The following is an 18760-nucleotide window of genomic DNA, read 5'->3' as shown; positions in this document are numbered from 1 at the left end:
AAATCATGGGCAAGCCTTTCTTGAAGGGCCTCCCAGCCCAGCAGAGGAGGAGTGCAGTCGAGGCTAGCCCCGGGCCTGCCTTCCCCCCCCCCCCATGGAAGGGCAGGGGAGCTAGGGGATGCCGAGCCCTGGAACTCAAACTTCACGAGTTCAGAAGTTCATGAGACGCACCAGCGATTCCACCTCAGCTTTCCCCAGTCCAGAGAACGATGCCCATTTAGTTTCTAGACTCAAAAGCGGGCATGCGGATGACTCTGGTACCCATGGGTGATCGGGGCTGGGGTCCGAGTGGAGGTGCGTGGTCTGTGCTTCCTGGGACACTCCCAGCTGCTGTCGGGGTTTGCTAGTTTCATAAAAGGTGCCGCCCAGCAGCGACAAAGTGCAGACATCGCTGCTGGGTTACTTAAAGTGTGGCCAAGTTGGAATACTAGTTGGGAGCATGCGTTGTCAGTCTGCTGATAGCCTTGCACAGTACCGGTATCCACAGTAAGAGCCAGTGTCAAAGCAAGGATCACGATAAGACCGTCATCAAGATACAGCAGGGCCAGGGTCAGGGTCAGGGCCAGCATTGGATTCTCTTGCCCTTTGGCTATCACTGGCCAGGTCTCCTTTGCCAGCAGAGCATCACCTTCTGCCTCCAGGCCTACCAAGCTTCAGGAGGTTTGGCACACTCAGCAAGGAGGTACCTGTCAAAGCTGTTTCCTTCCTTGCAGGAGGCTAAAACTTTTATTAACACATACTTTCACCTTTTGGGTCTCCCAAGCCTGGCTGAAGCATGGTGCCCAGTCTCCCCAGAGTCCTGACCTGCCCTGCCCCCCCCCCAAATAAACTGAGAGTCCCTGCCTGTTTTCCCAGCCCCTTTGATGATGTTTCATGAGTGTCCATTTATCCCCATAGTGAAGTGACAGACACTGAACGTAGGGTTCAGTCCTCCTGTGGGGGCCCCAACTGCAAGCCCTTCACTTGCTTGTAATTATAATAAGCCTTTGCCTCCTGCCAGGAAATCCCTGATCCTGGCCCAGGTTGTACATCAATGCTGGGCTCCCCAGAACCCTGGACAGCTCCACTCACAGATGAGCTTTCTGGGCAGTCCTTTTGCTAACCGAATGTGGTTAGCATTTTACTAACCCAGCCAAGTCCCCCAGCCCTTAGATGTGTTAAACGAACCCAGAGAAACAGTCATCAAGAGGGAACAGGAGAGAGTTTATGGTGCATTCGCCCCCTTGGGCTTCTCAGCCCACCTTCCAAGGGCAGAGTGCCACCCTGGGGACCACTTTCCTGGCAAGCGAGCCTGGACTTCCACACAGCTGGACTGACCTGTTGTTAGAAATCATGACACATCTGCTCTCCTCTCTTTCCCATTAAGCATTGCCTCCCTGCACCCAGAGACAAGAGGCATCTCCTGTTCACCCAGCTGATCAGTTTTCATTCTGTTCTCTACAGACTGCTGACGAGTGGGCAGAGAACATGCCCAAGGCCCCGCCCCCCACGTCCCCCAAAGAAGCAGCCCACAGAGACATCCTGGCACGAGTGCAGAAGGCAGTAGCTTCTCACTACCACACGATTGTCCAGGAGTTTGAGAACTTCGACACCCTGAAAAGCAACACGGTTTCCAGAGACGAATTCAGGTCCATCTGCACCCGCCACATACAGATCCTGACGGACGAGCAGGTAAGAGTGCAGCCACTCACCCCAAGCAGGTGTCAGAGCAGACAGTTCTGCACTGCACTTTTTTTCTTAATGTTTAAGGTAATTCCCCCTCCCCTTTTCTTTTCCTCCTTCTTTCTCTTCCTTCACCCTCCCCTTCCTCCTCTGTTCCCCTTCCTTTCTCCCTCATCCATAAGCTACCCCTAGATAGCCCTTAATAACCTGGAACTTGCTTTGTGGAGAAAACAGACCTTGGACTTGGGTTGATCATCTTCTTCTGCCTCCCCATTGCTGGGAGCGCCTGTGTGAGCTTGCACGCCCTGCTGGGGTCTTAGTTTGTTGTAAACTATACTGAAACTCACAGAAGCCTCTGTTACTGTAACAACTATGAACATTTCAGTCGGGGTGAGCTTCGTGTCCCTTTTGCTGTTAAAATGAATCACAGCTCCCCAGTCTCCTGCATCTGCAATCATCTGGTACGGAAATGATTGACATCAATTTCCCTCTCTGGGTTGTATCCCGGGGCAGCATGCCATGCCAGTCATGTTGGCGATGGTTTCAAGAGCACTAAGTACCACTTAACCGCCATCTTGTTTCTACGACCTGGCTCACCTACATGATAAAAACTTCCTTCACACTCAGAGGAATCCAGGTCTCCAGAGCTCCGTGATCTGGGGAGGGGTCATGGCTTGAAAACCTGTGGATAGAGTCAACCTTTCAAGAGAGAGGGGGAGAGGGAGGGGGAGGTGCCGAGGGAGGGGAGAACAGCGCCAGTGCTGAGTTTGCGCTGATGGGCTGTCAGGGCTCTGTGTGAAATGTGTTGCTAGCTATCTACCATCAGAACTAGGTCTGCCTGGCTGTTGCTTCAGGTGACAGACCACAGCCTGTGGCAGGTCTGTGGTGTTAGGGAAAGTCTGCATTCAGCCTTATCATGAAGGAGGACCTCTCGGTACATTGTGATTTCCACCCCTGCCCCGAAACAGACACCCCTAGCAAGTAAGAAAGATGCTTGCAGATAATAAAATAACTCAGGCATCTGCACCTGTCCAGCTGTGCACCTGTCTAACTGTACACCTGTCCAAGCTGTGTGTCTGTCCAGCTGTGCACCTGTCCAGCTATGTGACTCAGAAAAGTCGGTTGGCATCTCTGTATGCTTCCCACTGTGTTCCTGGCACCCTTCTTCTCTCCTTAGCCAGCTGCCTTCTCTGCCCCTGCCAGGAGCCTGGCCCCTGCATTTCTTACTGCCTACTCCTCCTCCTAGATTCTAAGCAGAAGGAGGCTTTCCCCAGCTCTACTTGGCCCTTCCAGCTCCCTCCATCCTCACAGTTCCCATGTCCTTGGTTCCCTGACCCCAGCCTTGGCCTCTAAGCAAGTTTCTGGGTACATAGCCACCAACCTTGATGTGCAGCAAATGTACAGAGCCAACAAGCTCATCTGTGCACACGTGCTAGGGTGGGGCTGCTGTCAACAGATTTTCCCCTGCCACTGTGACATAATACCTGACAAATGCAACTTGGGGGAGGAAGGGTTCCTTTTGGCTCATGGTTTGAAGATGAGGTCTGTCATGGAGGGGAAACACGACAACAGAGGCTGGAGGCAGCTGGCCATGTTGTATGCACAGCCAGAAAGCAGGGAGAGATGGCTGCTGGTCACTCCCTACCTTTGATTCAGCCCGGGGCTGCAGCTCCTTGGATGGTCCTGCTTACACTTAGGTGTGTCTCCCACCTTAGTCTCATCCAGAAAACTCCACACAAAAAAATTAAAGAGGCTCATCTCCTGTGTGATTCTAGACCCTGCCAAGTTGACAGTCGAGATTGATCATTCCAGCAAAGGAGGGACATGGAGGCCCGTGGAGTGTGGCTCATGAGGCAGTGCAGGCTCCTGCTTGTTGGGAAGGAGCCAGTGGGAACTGAGAGGGCATGGCCTGGTACCCACAGGGGGTGTGGCCTCCCTGATAACAGGATGCAAGCCCATGGAAATAGAGCAGTGCAGACAAGGGTACCCCAAACCAGGAGCCGCAGGTTTTATTGACTCTTGCTGCCAGCAGCCTGAGGGTAAAGCAGCCCCACCCTGTCCCCAAAGGATCTGCTTTCCCAGAGAACATTTAGACAGTAAACATACTAAGCAAAACAGACAGAGCCTTAGCCAATGATGGTGCTATACTTTTCTTTAAGGGCAGGAAAAGGGCACAGACCGGGAATAGGAGGCAGGCTTGTTACCAGTAGGGTCGGGAAGGCTTTCTGAGAAGGTAGCTTTGAAATGAAGTCCTGACTAGTAGGTAGGGTTATCTGGGAGCAGAGGGGACATGGATGGCAAAGGCTATAATGGGATTGGCCGTTCACAGATGCCCAGTGCTTTGAGGGGTGGGCAGTGGGAAATGAGCCCAAGCCTGGAGCCTGTTCTGTAGGACAGGAGCCAACTGGGAGAGTTTTGTCTTTTCTCAGGGGTGTGAGAGGGCTGTCCTTACCCTTCTCCAGTTGGCCTGATCAGTGGTTTTAAACAGTGGCACTCGGGCTGCTGTGTGGAGATAGAGGGAGGAAGGGCAGGGAACAAGGTGGACCAGTGACAGAGAGGACCAGGAGAGGTGCTGAGGGTATCCAAAGCTGAATCCCACATCATATGACAGTGTAAATGGTGAAAGTGGCAATGTGCTCTGTGAGCAGCAGCAGAGCTGGGAACTGGTGTTGGGCAGAACAGGCCAAGGAGGTCCAAGGTGGGCTGTCCGCATGAAGCTGTAGAGGTGGGCATACAAGGCAGAGGCCGGAGGATGGGCAAGGTGAGAGTGGTCGAGAGACAGCACATGGCTAAGAACTTAAGATGCAGGCTGAGGGTGCCAAGGGCAGGTGGAGCTTGGGGAAAACAGAGACTGAGGCATCCAGGGAACAGGAAGGACCAGGAGAAAAGACCAGGCAGCCACAGTGACGTCGGGAAGATGTTGGAGGGATGCTGGATGTGAATCGTGTGTGCATATGTGTGTATGCATAAGTATGCAAGGGGGTGTGCACATATGCATGTAACTATACATATGCACATATATGTGCACCCAAATGTGTATGTGTGCGCGCGTGTGCATGCGTGTGCGTGTGTGTCCCCTTTTCTACAATGCCCCTGCAGTTGGGTGGACCCTGCATTTACAGCTCATTCCTGGCTCCACTCTGGGCTGTGGTTCAGCCATCCTCACCTTGCCCAAGGGTTGCAGGAACACCAGCTGATCCTCTCCTGAAGTTTTTGGAGCTTCTGCTTTCTATTCTTGCCACGCAGGCAGCACCTGTTTGTCCACCTGTGTGAAGTGGGTCTCCTCGATGCTGTGTGGCCTTCCTTCATCTCCAGCATCAGCACTGTCTGTCAGCCGTTCTTCCATGGGGGGTCTGCTCTAACTCCACTCTGTTCCACCAGGCTGTAAATGACCTGGGTCTCTGGGCTGGCGTGTCCGCAACCAGCTCAGCTTGATGGTGTTTCAGCACCAGTCCTGGTGATGCATGCCTGTAAGACCAGTACTGAGGCAGGGGGAGCACTACAAGCTCCCAGACAGACAGTGCGGGCTTCATGAGTCCTTGTCTCCAAGGGGTTGGTGGAGGGGAACCTGTCATACTTCATTGGGTTGCACTAACAGAGCCTCCTGTCTACTGACCAGTGTCTCCCCCCTTTCTGTGAGTGTCCCCATTTCATTCTGCTCTATTGTTACTGTTGGGGGATCTTCTGTGTCTTTAACACCTGTTTGGTTTGATTATAAGACTCGTAACTTCATACCTTCAGTTAGGTTTTGTTAGCTGTCATCGTAACTACTTTGCTAAATTCAGTCATTGTTATTACTTGCCAACTATGGCTGATACCTTGGGCCAGTTCTGAGCAGCAGACAGGTGACCTTTCAACCTACAGGCCTCTTGTTTATTTTGTTTGTTTGTTTTCTCGATTTGTAACAGTGCTCAGATCCCACAGTCCTGCTAACCAGGGTGGTGGCAGTGGCTTTCCCTGTTCCAGCCTTGATGGAACAGGGATGCTCCAGGTTAAATGTGTTTTCTCTAGAGATACTTCCATATACCAAATGTCAGGAGCACCCTACCAACTCTTCTCAATCTGTTTTTTCTAAAACCTAGCCACCCTGGGTGGGTACCCATGCTTGTACTGAATGCTTACCCTACGTGTATACATGTGTCAAGATAGGCATCTAGCTTTTCTCATTCAATTTCTCCATTCAGTGAGCCAGGCTGATAGGCTGTAGAATAGTAAAGCAAACATATACTCCTGTTGAGAGCACAATTTGGTCAGGGTGTGTTGGAAGTGTTCCCATGGTTGGGGAGATGGCTCGATGGTTAGTTGGATGGTTAGGAATGCTGACTGAGCTTGCAGAGGACCTGGGTTGGGTTCTGACCAAAATGGTGGCTCACCATTGCCTGTAATGCAAGATTCAGAGAACCCAATTCCCTCCTCTGGTCTTGGTGGGCTCCCACATGTGTACCCTCTTCCCCTTCTTCTCCCCTTGCCTCCCTACCTCGCTGTCTTTCTCTTTAAACTTGGAAATAAAGCTCTACCATGCTGGATTCCATGAGAGGTACTTTGGCGACAGTGTGTGACAATGTTTGTGACTCTATTACTGTACCCTCTTGTGTTGTCCATGTCTTGTTTGAACCAACAGCACAGCAGCTGTGTAGGTGGAGTCACGGGCTGTGCACTTTCTTGTTTTGTTAGTGGGGCCTGGGCAGAACTGGGCCCCCAGCTCCCTAAAAGCTAAGTAAAAATGCCCATAAGGGAAGTCTTCAGTTTGCCAGTGTGTTTCTCTGATGGTTACAGGGCTACTCAGCTTATCTGTTTTGGTGGCTTACATTTTTTTTTTTTACAGGAACTTGTCCACTTTTCGATTCTCTGGTTGGCAAGACACTGACCCACCATGGCATCTAGGGCCTCTGCTCAGTTAGTTCTCACCATGTGCACCACACAGCTGGACCACACTGCACACGGTTCCCCCAGCCTCATACCACAGCCCTGCCTGCTTGCTTAATCTTTTCTGAGGATCGTCTTTCAGCTCGCTGGGCTTCTGCCGCATTGCTGCTCTCTCTCTTGTTCTCTCTGCCTTGGCATAGGTTGGATGCAGGCTTTGAATTTCAGCTGCTCTTCCTTCCAAAATAGGCATTTAAAACTGTACATTTCTGTCTAATTACTACTTTAGCTGCATCCAAATTTTGATACATAGTTGTAAAATTATAATGGAGCTCCTAGTCTCTTATTCCCATGTTGGGTCCTTTGATTTAGAAATACGGGTGGATTTTTTTTTGTTCCTGAATGAATGTGTTTTTAAAGAGTTATTAACTTATAAATGAACATGATTTTAATTAGAGAATGGTACTGGATCTTATCAGTTATTAGAATTATCTGAGATTGGATGTGTGGTCATTCTTTATAAATGTGTCATTTGTAGCTAGACGGTATGTTTTGAATGGAGCATTATGAAGCATTCTACACCTGCTGATTGAAACCAGCTGTTACTTTTAGCCTCAGCTAAAAGTATTCTCTCGGTTAGCTTGGTCCACCAACAGCTGAGAGATGTGGATATCTGCAACTTGGTGTTAGATGCATCAAGTTCTAAGAAAAAGTTTTTAATCTTAAAGTCAATTTACTGTGACAGTAGCATGGTCTCTGGGCCTTTCTTTCATTTAGAATCTCTTTGGTATATCTATTTAAATTTCTGTAAATCCTTTACATGGCTGACATTTTTGTTCAGTATACAGGCTTTATGAGCAATACATAAACAGATTCTTAAACATCCTCTCTAGTGATCCCTGCCTTTTTACATGGAGTGTTTGGCACATTTACATTTATTGTTGTTGCTGTTGTCTCCATTTACTTCTGTTATCAACAAAACCCAGCTTCCCACCACGCTCATGCTCATTTCCTTTATATTTGAAAAATGTAATTTCTTGACATAATTTGGATTGAGCTTTTAAAAACACCTTTTCTAACATAGTTGTCAAAAGTTACATACTGCCAGGCAGTGGTGGCACACACCTTTAATCCCAGGATTTGGGAGGCAGAGGCAGGTGGATTTCTGAGTTCGAGGCCAGTCTGGTCTACAAAGTGAGTTCCAGGACAGCCAGGGCTACACAGAGAAACCTTGTCTTGGAGGGAAAAAAAAAAAAACCAAACAAACAAAAACAAAAACAAAGCAAAAGTTACATACTTTCTTAGTCAATAACTAGCTGTTACCCTTAAGTTTTCCCATTTTTAAGAACAGGTCTCCTTGTTCTCTGGTTTCTGAGGATAGTGAGTTGCTGTGACTCGGGAGCTCCTTGGATTTCATGTTACTGTTACTGGTATCTTTCTCTTGTGATTTTTCTCTACAGATTAAATCCCCATGGTCCACTGAGCCCACGGGTGCTTGTTCAGTGTTGCTTTCTTTACCTATTCCACCAGAGACCTTTGATTATGATCTGTAAAGGATAAATTCAGTTTTTATGTAAACATGCCTTTATTTCGGCATTTTCAGAAAGATAATTATTATGGTTAAAAGATGGTGAAAGTTTCAAAGACGAGGTGACTGCTAATTGACAGCTTTTCACTCGGCTCTCTTTTGCTTTCTGTTGCCGTTCTTTGGGTTGCAAGTTGGTGCTCTGTGGGACCCAGCTGCACAGTCAGGCTTCGCAGATGGCTCTTCTGCTAGGTTATAGACTTTCACCAGCCCACCTGCCTACTGCGCAGTGCTCTCGTTGGCCATCCCAGGCCTGTTATTAATCTATACATTGGTTGCTTTGGATTTTTTTCAATGATCACATTTTTCATTTCAAGGAACTTTATTTTCCTTGTCTGTCAATCATGTCTTCAGTGCTTGGTTTTAACATGATCACTTATGGCCACCGATCTCTATCCGCTGTCTGCTAGCTGTCTGAAGGCACAGTCAGCCTTGGCTTGTCCTTGGTGATTTTCTCTTTCATATATGTGGTGATATTGTTTCTCTGAAAGCCATTGCTAGGCTGAGTTTATCTGGGCGCTGTTACACTGTTGTCCCATTTAGTTACAAAGTCAACTTTTCAGGAGCGCTTAGTGCAGGGAGAGGTGGCAGTGAGCACCTGAGAGTCGGGTGAGGGACACAGGAGAGCAAAAGGCAGGGGAGCATGCAGATGGTTCAAGAAGGGTCTGGAAATAGGATGGGCAGAGAGAACAGTGCTTGGAGAAAAGATTCCAGGGGCATCACAGTCAGTCATGCTGTCTTAGGAGCAACCCTCTGAGTGGCTAACCCAGGCTCAACATTGAAAGAGTGGTCATGGTGTTTTATCACAGCAATAGAAACCACATTAAGAACAAAGTCGGGGTTTACAGGAACCTTCCAGTTGTCTTCAGGAATGCATTGGCCAAAGATGACAGCAGAAGACATGGGGAGGAGAAACCAGAGCCTGGGAGACATAGTATCCATGCTGAGAAGTGAACAAAGAGCCTGAGACACACAGTATCCATGCTGAGAGGTGAACCCAGAGCCTGGGACACATAGTATCCATATTGAAAGGCACACAGAGGAGCCAGCCACCTCTGCGCCTGACACACAGGAGCTGTGGGAGTTCAGAGACTCCCACCATCCTCAGGAGCAGCTTCCGTCAGAGCCGGGATCAAAGGGAGCTTGAGGATGTGGGTTTTGTGAGGACAGAGAGAGTTCCTCAGAACACCATGGAAGAGTTGAGGCTAAGAGACAGAAGGGAGGCCTGAGGCCAAGCGGTTCAGGAGAGTGAGCATCCCAGCTAGCAGATGAGGCTGTGTCTGTGTGGTGGCAAGGTGGACAGACACTGTGAGACTCGCAGCTTCTAAAAGATGCTGGCAGGGTCCAGAGACCAGGCCTAGCCTAGAGTGAAGCAGAGGCTACTTGGCGGAACAATGGGGACCTTTTAGTCTCTGGGGTAGGAGCTAACCCACTTCATTTGCTTTTTGGCAGAATCTTGTACATTTTCAATATTTTTTCCCCCAATCTTCCTCTAGGTTCTGAAGTTGAATCAGAACTCCGTGGGCAGGGCTTAGCAGACTCCCCAAGGGATTCTGCTTGCTGGAGCTGGAGAAGCCCTGGACTAGTCCACCTCCATGCTCATCAACTGTGTGGAGTCTTATTAGCCATCATGGGTTGTTTTTAATTTTCTCAATGACTTGCAATCCTCCCAGCTCCAGACACCACCCTCTGGGAATATGCTTGGTATGAGCAAGCCCCCGTTTGTAAATCCCCCACAGAACAGCCACCTGCCTGCCTGAGAGTGTGTGTGCGTGCAGGGTGGTGCAGATCTAAAGGTGCCCTAACTCCAATTCCAGAGAGGCACCCATCTTTCTGATCCCAAGAGTAGGCTGGTGTGGCCAAGACTTGTTTATTTTATTTGCTATGGAAAAAAAAAAAACCCAGGACAGCAAACTAAGTTTCTAGAGACCTCTAGACAAAGAGAGCAGGAAACTGTCCCCAGCCTACTGGGCTCTGTCCCTCTGGAGGCTGACTGCCAGCTCTATCAGCTGGGGACTTTTTTCAAGTGGTTGGGTGGGGGGGCAAGAGCCCTAAGGCCCTGTAATCAAAAGCCACTCATGGGAGGCCTCTCGTCACCTGGCCCCATGCCATGGTGTGTAGTTTTGATAGGGTCTGTGGCATCCGCCGGCCACCATGCAAAGCCATAAACATCTCCCCAGTTTTCCAAATGCCTCTTCCTCTTCTTGCAAGAATGTTTCTTACCTCTGGAGTGAAGGCTGGTGGCACCCATGAGCCACTGTGACTCAGGTGTGCTGAGAAGTGAGGCTGCATCTTCCCCTGGGGTCCCTGAGGTGGGCCCTGTTTTGATTTGCATTTTCTCCTAAAATGTTTTTATGCACCACAGCTCGGTCACTGTGACTAATCACAAGATTTAATGGCCTTAAACTGCTCACTGAGGACCCAATTCAATTAAAAAATGTCCTGCGGAAGCCATGAATAATCCTCTTGTCTTGCCTTTTTTTTTTTTTTTAAGTCTTCCAGAGGCGTCTATCCTGAGACCAAATGGATTTCTTTTCCTTTCTTTTTTGAGTTGGCATGAACCCTGGTCTGCAGTCACCTCCTCTCACCTTTGACCCCACTCCCCCAAGACTCCTGAGAGCCCCTGGCTGGGTTCATACTCCCTTGGGGGCCGGGCCTGACTTGCTGCCCTTAGTTTGACAGACTGTGGAGCGAGCTGCCTGTCAATGCCAAGGGGAGGCTCAAGTACCAGGACTTCCTCAGCAAGCTGAGCATCGAGAGGGTGCCCTCGCCGCCCATGGCCGCAGGCGACTCTGGAGAATCAACCGTGGCCCAGAGGGGAAGCAGCGCCCCTGAGTTCTCCCAAGGGACCAGGTCCAACCTCTACTCGCCACCTCGGGACTCCAGAGTGGGATTGAAATCACGGAGCCACCCCTGTGTGAGTGCCCATCCTGACATGTGCCCTCGTGTCACCTCCAGGCAGGTCTGTGCACACAGGGGCCCCAGGATTTCTCCTGACAGGCTGCAGGTGATGGAGAAACTGGGTTCACAAGCCTGGGGGATGCTCCAGGGTCAGTTTCCAGCAAGGGAGGGTAGTTTGAGGAAGGGTTGGGGAGGGGCAGGAAGCCTGGCTCTGACAAGGACAGCCCCCTGAGCTTGGGTGCCACCCTCACAGATGAATGTATTCCCAGTTCTTATACCTGAGCCAGATGAGGCCTATGGTGTCTTCCTGGGCCTCAGTCCTCAGTTTGACCTATTGCCCTGAACTGTAGAATGAATCAACAGCACTCTCTCCTGTATACCTACTATGTGCACTTGGGTGTTGGCTATAGCTCAAAATGGACAGAGGTATATTGTCACAGATCTCAGAGTGACAGTGACTATGGTCTACAGAGACGTCAGAGGTGGCATAGAACATGTCAGAAGCACCTTAGAAACCACCACTTGCTAGTCTCCCCTCGCTGAGGAGGATTCAGCTGCTGGCCAGTGGAGATCTGAGCAGAGGACGACCAGCAGCTCCCAAAGGCTTTAAACAGAAAATCTGGGGGCAATGAGTGTAATGTTAAGAGACCCCTGAGAAAGGCTGGCCTTGAGGGTGGAAGGGACCCCAAGCCAAGGAGAAGGGCTGTCCTCTAAAACATAGCTACATATTTCCAAAGTCGATTATTATGCGTCGGCTTGAGATGGCCCACTAGAGAAAGTACACTGATCTTCCTGCCACCTGCACAGCTGACCTGCAGGTCCCAAGTCCTCTCGGTTGTCCCCCCATGAGACCCTCCAGTTGAAAGAATGCTTCTGTCCCTCTCCCCACAGACCCCAGTGGGCACCCCACCCCTACAGAACTGCGAGCCCATCGAGAGCCGGCTCCGCAAACAGATCCAGGGCTGCTGGCGGGAGCTGCTGAGGGAGTGCAAGGAGAAAGACACAGACAAGCAGGGGACCATCTCCGCAGCTGAGTTCCTGGGTTCGTGGCCCCGCCCCCAGGGGGCGGGGTGGGGGGTGGGGACCTGCGGGTACTTATGGGTGGGGCCAGCTGGCCGCTAAGTGAGGGCCAGAAAGGAGTGCATCCACACCAACTGTGCTGCTTGGTCCTCAGCGCTCGTGGAGAAGTTCAAGCTGGACATTAGCAGGGAGGAGAGCCAGCAGCTCATCGTCAAGTACGACCTGAAGAACAACGGCAAGTTCGCCTACTGCGACTTCATCCAGAGCTGCGTCCTGCTGCTGAAGGCCAAGGAGACCTCTCTGATGCGGAGGATGAGGATCCAGAATGCGGACAAGATGGTAGGTGGGCCAGCCCAGAGCCTAAGGGGTCCTGAACCCAGCAACCCTCACTTGGCGGCATAGGGGGGACCTGGAGAGCCCGGGGTCCCCACGCACTGCTGGTCAGAGCCTAATCTCTCAGATCTCTCGCTCTCTCTCTGGCTTCCGAGGCCTTGGGCTTTCATCCTCTGACTATCTGAAGGTCAGGACAGGGGAAGGTGGCCACCAGGTCAGTTAGGGTAGCGTGTCAAAGTGTGGGCCTGCAGGTAGGATTGGGTAAAGGGGGTAAAGACGAGACCTGGGGGACAGATCTAACTGTGGACATTAAAATGACTCAGGAGCTTAAATTCCTTAAAGTAACAGAAAGAAGTCTTCTGCCTTTGGACCTCTGGGGTCAGGCTCTAGAGATACAGCCCGGGAGCAGAAGCATGGGGTCTAACAGTCTTTGGTGGGAGGCAGAGTCCCAGAAACACTGGATGATCCAGAGTAGGGCAGTGCTTCCTCTCACACGGTGCCCCGAGGGTTGAAAGAGGCCAAAGTAGGCCCAGGGCCCAGAGCCAAGATAAACCTTCAGATCTTGGCTGCCAGTATACAGCCAGGGGTGGGGCCTGAGTAGCTCTCTCTTGTGTGTGTGTGTGTGTGTGTGTGTGTGTGTGTGTGNGCGCGCGCNNNTGNGCNCACNCTCTCNCNCTCTCTCTCTCTCTCTCTCTCTCTCTCTCTCACACACACACACACACCACCACCACCACCACCACCACCACCCCACCCCCACACTCCACCTCTGTGGTTGTCCTTCCTGCCTTCCTTTCATTCTTTATTCTTGTCTTTTCTCTCTTTGTTGGTGGACGGAAGCGTTCTGAGACGAGGTCTTGCTGTACATAGCCCAGGCTTGCCTGAAACTCCCTGGCAATCTTCCTGCCTCACCACCAGCGCTTAACTGTGCCCTCAAAGGACCTAGAAGACACCAGGACCCAAGCATGGGGGACAGCCCTGGTCCCCTCCTTTCACCCTCAGCTGTGCGATAGTCACAAAGCCCCACCCAGCACCACTCTAGCTCACAATCACACCCTTGTCCCCACTCAAACTTCTCCAGGGCGTGAAGCCACAAAGTGTGCTCTATGCTCCGGCTCCATTGTCTGTAACAGGGAGTCAAGTTGGTCTGACCTAGATCTGGAGCTCAGCTGGGCCGGGAACGGTGCTCAGCAGCAGAGTGGGGAGCATGCTTGAATAGCTCACACAAGGCCCAGGAGCAAGCAAATCCAGTTCCGATCTCCTTATAGCTCAGTGGAGGCTAATAACCTCATCCTTCCCACCCACTCACCTTCCTGGGCAGCTATTAGAGGGACTGGGGCAAGAGGGCCATCCTTAAAACCTATGCAGGGAGCTGCACACAGGAAGTTCCCATTGAGATCCAGCATCTGCTGCCGCTAACCCACAGGAGGCAGCCAAATGTACCATAAGCTAGCCCAGCCAGGTAGGTAGGAGAGAGAGGCTGTTCTGGTCCTTCTTGGATTCTCTTGGCAAATTCTCTCCCTAGTCTGGTTCTGTTCCTCTGGCCTCAGTTTCCCCTTCTAGAAACAAGCTTGAGGGGTCTCTGTGAGGAAGAGCCCTCTGGTGCGCTGTCCAGAACAGAGGAAGCCTCAGATCTCCCCCCCACCCCCGAGAGTTTGGAGGGCCACAATGAGGGGTTTGAGTGGCACAAGGAGATTGGGTTCTTGGCAGCTGCCCCAGAACACACCCACTGGATTCCCCCTGTCCCAGCTATCCCTCAACTACGTCTTCAACAGCAGGGACAGGCACCCCATGGGGGAGCAGGTCAAGAGACAGGCAGGCGACAGGATTGGCTGGGTTGGGCATCGGTGTGGGTGAGCCAGGTTCCACAGGGCCCTGGCAGGTGGGCAGACTGGCAGCTTGCAAGACTCTAGGGCACATGAGCGTCTCTGCCCCAGGTGCTGAGTGAGATATAAAATGAAAGCAATTTAACCTTGCTAGTCTGTTTTAGGGAGCACCATGTTGCAGCTAAGCCTTCCTGAGACATCCTGTCCTCATCCTGTAAGCACCCAAAGGAATAAGCGCAGTATTGAGAGACTTCTTACTACACGCAGTTGTACGCTGTGGCTTTTTCAAGGACCTTCCATCCTAACAGCCTCCTAGAAGGCTGAGCCATTGTCTTACCCTCTGTATGGCTTTGACATTGGCCTAGTTGTCCACACAGACCTGTCCTTGCGAATGGGACCTGCTGTGGCCGAATCAGAGCCAGGATCATGGTCCCGTCTCAGCCTCAAGGTTCCCACCTGAGAATGGGAAGATAGAAAGCAGCCCCCTCCCCTGCCCACCCTCACCCCAGGTCATGGGAACTCAACATCCCTGAGGTGCAGTGGATCTGAGCAGCCCCCATTACAGAGAGGCGGAGCAGAGCCAGGCTCTGGCTGAGGAGGCAGGGCGCAGTGCCTCCACTCCAGTTCGCACACTCAGTCTCCATCTCGGTTTTAGAAAGAAGCTGGCATGGAGACACCTTCCTTTTACTCCGCCTTGCTAAGGATCCAGCCTAAGATCGTTCACTGCTGGAGGCCCATGCGGCGTTCCTTCAAGACCTACGACGAGAACGGAACGGGACTCCTGAGCGTGGCTGACTTCAGGAAGGTGAGACTCTCTGCTATGGACCTGGAGCACATAGCAAGCACGGAAGGCCAGCAGCATGGGACGCTCTACAGGGACCCTGTGCTCGCCCATGAAGGCTCAGGCTGCGGCCTGCTTGCCCCTTACTTGCACACTACAGTGTCTTCTCCCTAAAGGTTTCTGGAAACTTCTAGGTGTGTGTGTGTGTGTGTTGAGAGGCCCCTATCCAGGCCTCAGACCTGCTCTTCTGTTCTATCAGGTTGATATAGGCTTCCCATACAGGGAGCCCCACTCTACCCCACAGTGCACACTGGAGTGGTGCCCCTTGGCTCCAGCCAATCCTGGGCGCCAGCTAACTCTGAAGCTCCCCCACCACAACCCAACTCATACCCTGCTCCAGCTTCCCATGCACCCTGGGGCATCCCTGGGATGCCTTCGTCCATCAAGGATGGGGGACCCAGGGAGAGGCAAGATGGGAACATCTCTAGAAGAGCCAGAGGTGGGGAACAGATGACAGTTTTTCTTCTGATTTCCTCCCATTGGGCCCAATGTCCACCAACTGCCTCAATCCGGGGTGCCCTGGGGACTTTCAGCCCACGTTATAATCTCTTTTTAGGAATGAATGCTAACATCAGCCACAGAGGCGAGACCTATAACCTGATTGCTTCACATTGCTAGGGATCTCTAACAGGATTTGTCTGGGCTGTGAGGGTGAACAAGGCAAGAGCAGCTTCAGGAGGCAGTCTCTTTCTTCCTGTAGAGAACTCTATAGAGTTGGGGGGGCTTACAGAGCTGGCACAGCAGTGGGGGTCAGAGATCCAGTCCTGCCGCCCTCAGCATCCAGCTTCTTCCCCCACCTCATGGTCCAAGGTGGCTAATGGAGCGTCCCCTTCATCCTGGGGAAAAAAAAAAGGCATGGCCCCTTCTCTCGGGAGGAAAGAGATGACAGCCGTGGGCACCTTGCATCCTCAGCCAGGGCCGCGCCACGCCCTGAGCCTGTGGATGGAGGAGGAGAGGGTTGACCCGAAGCCACCACTGCTCACCCGTTTCCTGGCCCCCAGGTGCTGCGGCAGTACAGCATTAATCTGTCAGAGGAGGAGTTCTTCCACGTGCTCGAGTACTATGACAAATCGCTGTCTTCGAAGATTTCCTACAACGACTTCCTGCGTGCCTTCCTGCAGTAGGCATCCAGGCGGGGCAGCACTGGGGACAGATGGGGCATCAGGGTCTGTCCCCAAGACTAGTAAAAACCAGACAATGGAGGGCTTTAGTGAATTCCCCCAGAGCTGCTTCAGAACCTCACCCTACCCATCACGAGACTCTCAGGATATGCAGGCTCCTGCTCTAACCCTCACTGAGGCCTCTCTGGGCAACCACAGGGCGGCCGCTGGCCTCGGGCGCTCTCACTCATTTGAGCAAATAAAAAGTCTTTGTGGGAAATGACTCTTGAGACTTTAAAAGAACTATGACTAATAAAATGTTTTAAAACTTGGGATTCTTGGGGGTTTGTTCACGACTGCCTGCAGGGCACCCCCTGCACATTATTCAAGGACCAAGGCTGCCTCTACGCACCCACTTTCTGTCTTGGATAGGAGGACAGCTGTAGCCCCGTGGCCATGTGTGTCCTGTGTAGTTTATTTTGCCAACTTGGCCCAAGCTAGAGTCATCTGAGGGAGGGGGGACCTCAACTGGGAAACTTCCTCCACCAGAGTGGCCTGTAGGCAAGTCTGTAGTCTAATCAATTTTCTCGATTAATGATTGATGTGGGAAGGCGCAGCTCCAGCCCACTGTGGGCACTGCCACGCCTGGACCAGTGGACCTAAGTCATATAAGAAAGCAGGGGGAGCAAGGTAGTAGGCAGTGTTCCTCTGTGGCCTCTGCTTCGGTCCCTGCCCTCTTGTTCCTGCCCTGACTTCCCTCAGTGCTGGGGTGTGACCTCGGAGCTGTAAGATGAAATAAACCCTTCCCTCCCCAAATTGGTTTTGGTCCTTGTGTTTATATACACAGTAGATGTAGAACAACATCCCTGCCCCTACCCTCTAACGCTGAGTCCCACTCTCCTTCCAAGGCCACTGCTTGGGGCTCCTCTCCTGAGCCCTGAGGAAGGCAGTCAGAGGTAATATCCTTATGCTGCAGGGAGGGCACACACTGCCACCCTCATCCCTCCACTCTTCATGGGAACACTGGGCACAAAGTCCAGCTGGTAGAGTAAGAATGGGGACCTGCTTTTTGCACCCACACTTGGTAAACATCTCTATTCTAACCAGGAATGGCTGGCCTCTGGATCCCTCTTGAGAAGAACGTGAAGCTGCATTGTAGGTGGCTTGGGTCCAGGGATCTACTCTGCTGGCCTTCATGGCTCAGGGACACCTGCTTTCTTGGCCACATCCCTAGCTCCCTGGCACTGCCAGCCAGATGCCCAATGTGACACATGCAATAGGGTCACATTGCAGCCCCTCACTCACACTGGGACACCAGGAGACACTGGGCTCTTAGAAGATCTGGTCAAAGTCACTCTAACCCCAGAAACCAAATGGGTCCCTGCATGTTTTTTGTTTTTTGGGTTTTTTTGTTTTGTTTTGTTTTAGTAACCTATTTAAAGCCACAGTGTGAAGGATCGAGTGAGGGGTCGTGGGTGCCCACACATGTGCCTAGACCTTGGCTTTCCTCCTATCCCGCACCTTGGCCTTTATCTTCCACCACACTGGCTCTCACACAACCTTGAACTCAGAACCCACGGTTTCTATTATTGCTCCCTTCTCAGAGCCAAGAGCCAACTCCTGACCTTCTGGTGGCTGAAACTCTGCCACTGTTCAGGGAAAAAGGGGGCGTGGCAACGGGAGAAGTAGGCAGCTCTGCAGGTAGCCCATGAGGCCTGGAATATTCATCCCCTGTCCCTGCATGGAATTGGGTGGATACCCCTTTGGCACACATGCCCAGCTTTCAGCAAAAATATTACTTGATCCTCCAAAACTCACAGTCTGCAGGGTAAGCATCCGCTTCAGATGCAACGTGGATTTGGAAACTGCTGGAGGTTAAAGCAGCAGGCGTGCCTGTTGCAATGGAAAAGGAGACACAGTAAATGTGACTACACAGAAAACTCTGGCAGAGGGGAAAACCGAGGGCTCAGGGACAATGCTGAAAATGCAGACCCCAGTGACAACGGCAGATTATTGGCCAATGGGAAGAATGAAAGGGCATGGGGCACTCAGCAGTGTGGATAGATGCAGAAAGAAGAGTGTGGAAATCTATGGGAGGTGTGGCCCGGAGCTACAGGATGGGAAAAGGGGTGCGGGGGGGAGGGGGAAGGAAGAGAACCCAGACGGGTGCGTTTGAGTATACAATGGCTGAGAGTCTCCACAAACCTGTTGAAGACACTTGAACCACAGTGGGAAGAACACTGGTGCGGTGGTATTCACCCAGGAACATCCCGTAAGACACAGCCATGGAGCAAGGGAAGAGATGCACTCCCGCAGAAGGGAGGGAAAACCCGAATACCTCTCCCCAGAAACCACAATGGCCAAAGATAAGAGCCAACACACAGCAGCTCACTAAAGACCTAACCAAGGCATGGATGCAGCTTTATAGATAGGCAAAAAAAGCAAGGAGCTACGGATGTAGCTCAGTGGGTAGATTGCTTGCTTCACAGGCATGTGAAAGCCAGCCATAATGGTGCTCTACTGTGATCCTAGCCCTGGGGAGGCAGGCAGGAGGATCCCTGGGGCTGCTGGCTAGCCAGGCTAGATAACCTGCAAGCTCAGGTTCACCAAGAGACTCTCAAAATACATCCAT

The 18760-nt window shown here is 51.7% G+C and overlaps 1 protein-coding gene across 5 annotated transcripts in view; it reads left to right on the top strand.

Annotated features, from left to right (window-relative positions):
• Efcab6 (EF-hand calcium binding domain 6) overlaps positions 1-16793 on the top strand; it is a 187378-nt gene extending 170585 nt beyond the window's left edge. For 4 of the 5 annotated variants that reach the window (XM_021183282.2, XM_021183284.2, XM_021183280.2 and 1 more), the window contains exons 27-32: positions 1444-1671; positions 10785-11027; positions 11903-12053; positions 12186-12370; positions 14843-14992; positions 16030-16793. In XM_021183282.2, the coding sequence (XP_021038941.1) occupies positions 1444-1671; positions 10785-11027; positions 11903-12053; positions 12186-12370; positions 14843-14992; positions 16030-16152 (1080 nt within the window). In that variant the 3' untranslated portion in view covers positions 16153-16793. The remainder of the gene's footprint in view (positions 1-1443; positions 1672-10784; positions 11028-11902; positions 12054-12185; positions 12371-14842; positions 14993-16029) is intronic. The other variant, XM_021183285.2, reaches the window with a different exon arrangement.
• Positions 16794-18760: the final 1967 nt, after the last annotated feature.

Source organism: Mus caroli, chromosome 15, assembly GCF_900094665.2.
Source record: "Mus caroli chromosome 15, CAROLI_EIJ_v1.1, whole genome shotgun sequence".
NCBI lineage: Eukaryota > Metazoa > Chordata > Mammalia > Rodentia > Muridae > Mus > Mus caroli.
The sequence above is the reverse complement of the archived record's forward strand: the minus strand, read 5'-3'. Positions and strand labels throughout refer to the sequence as shown.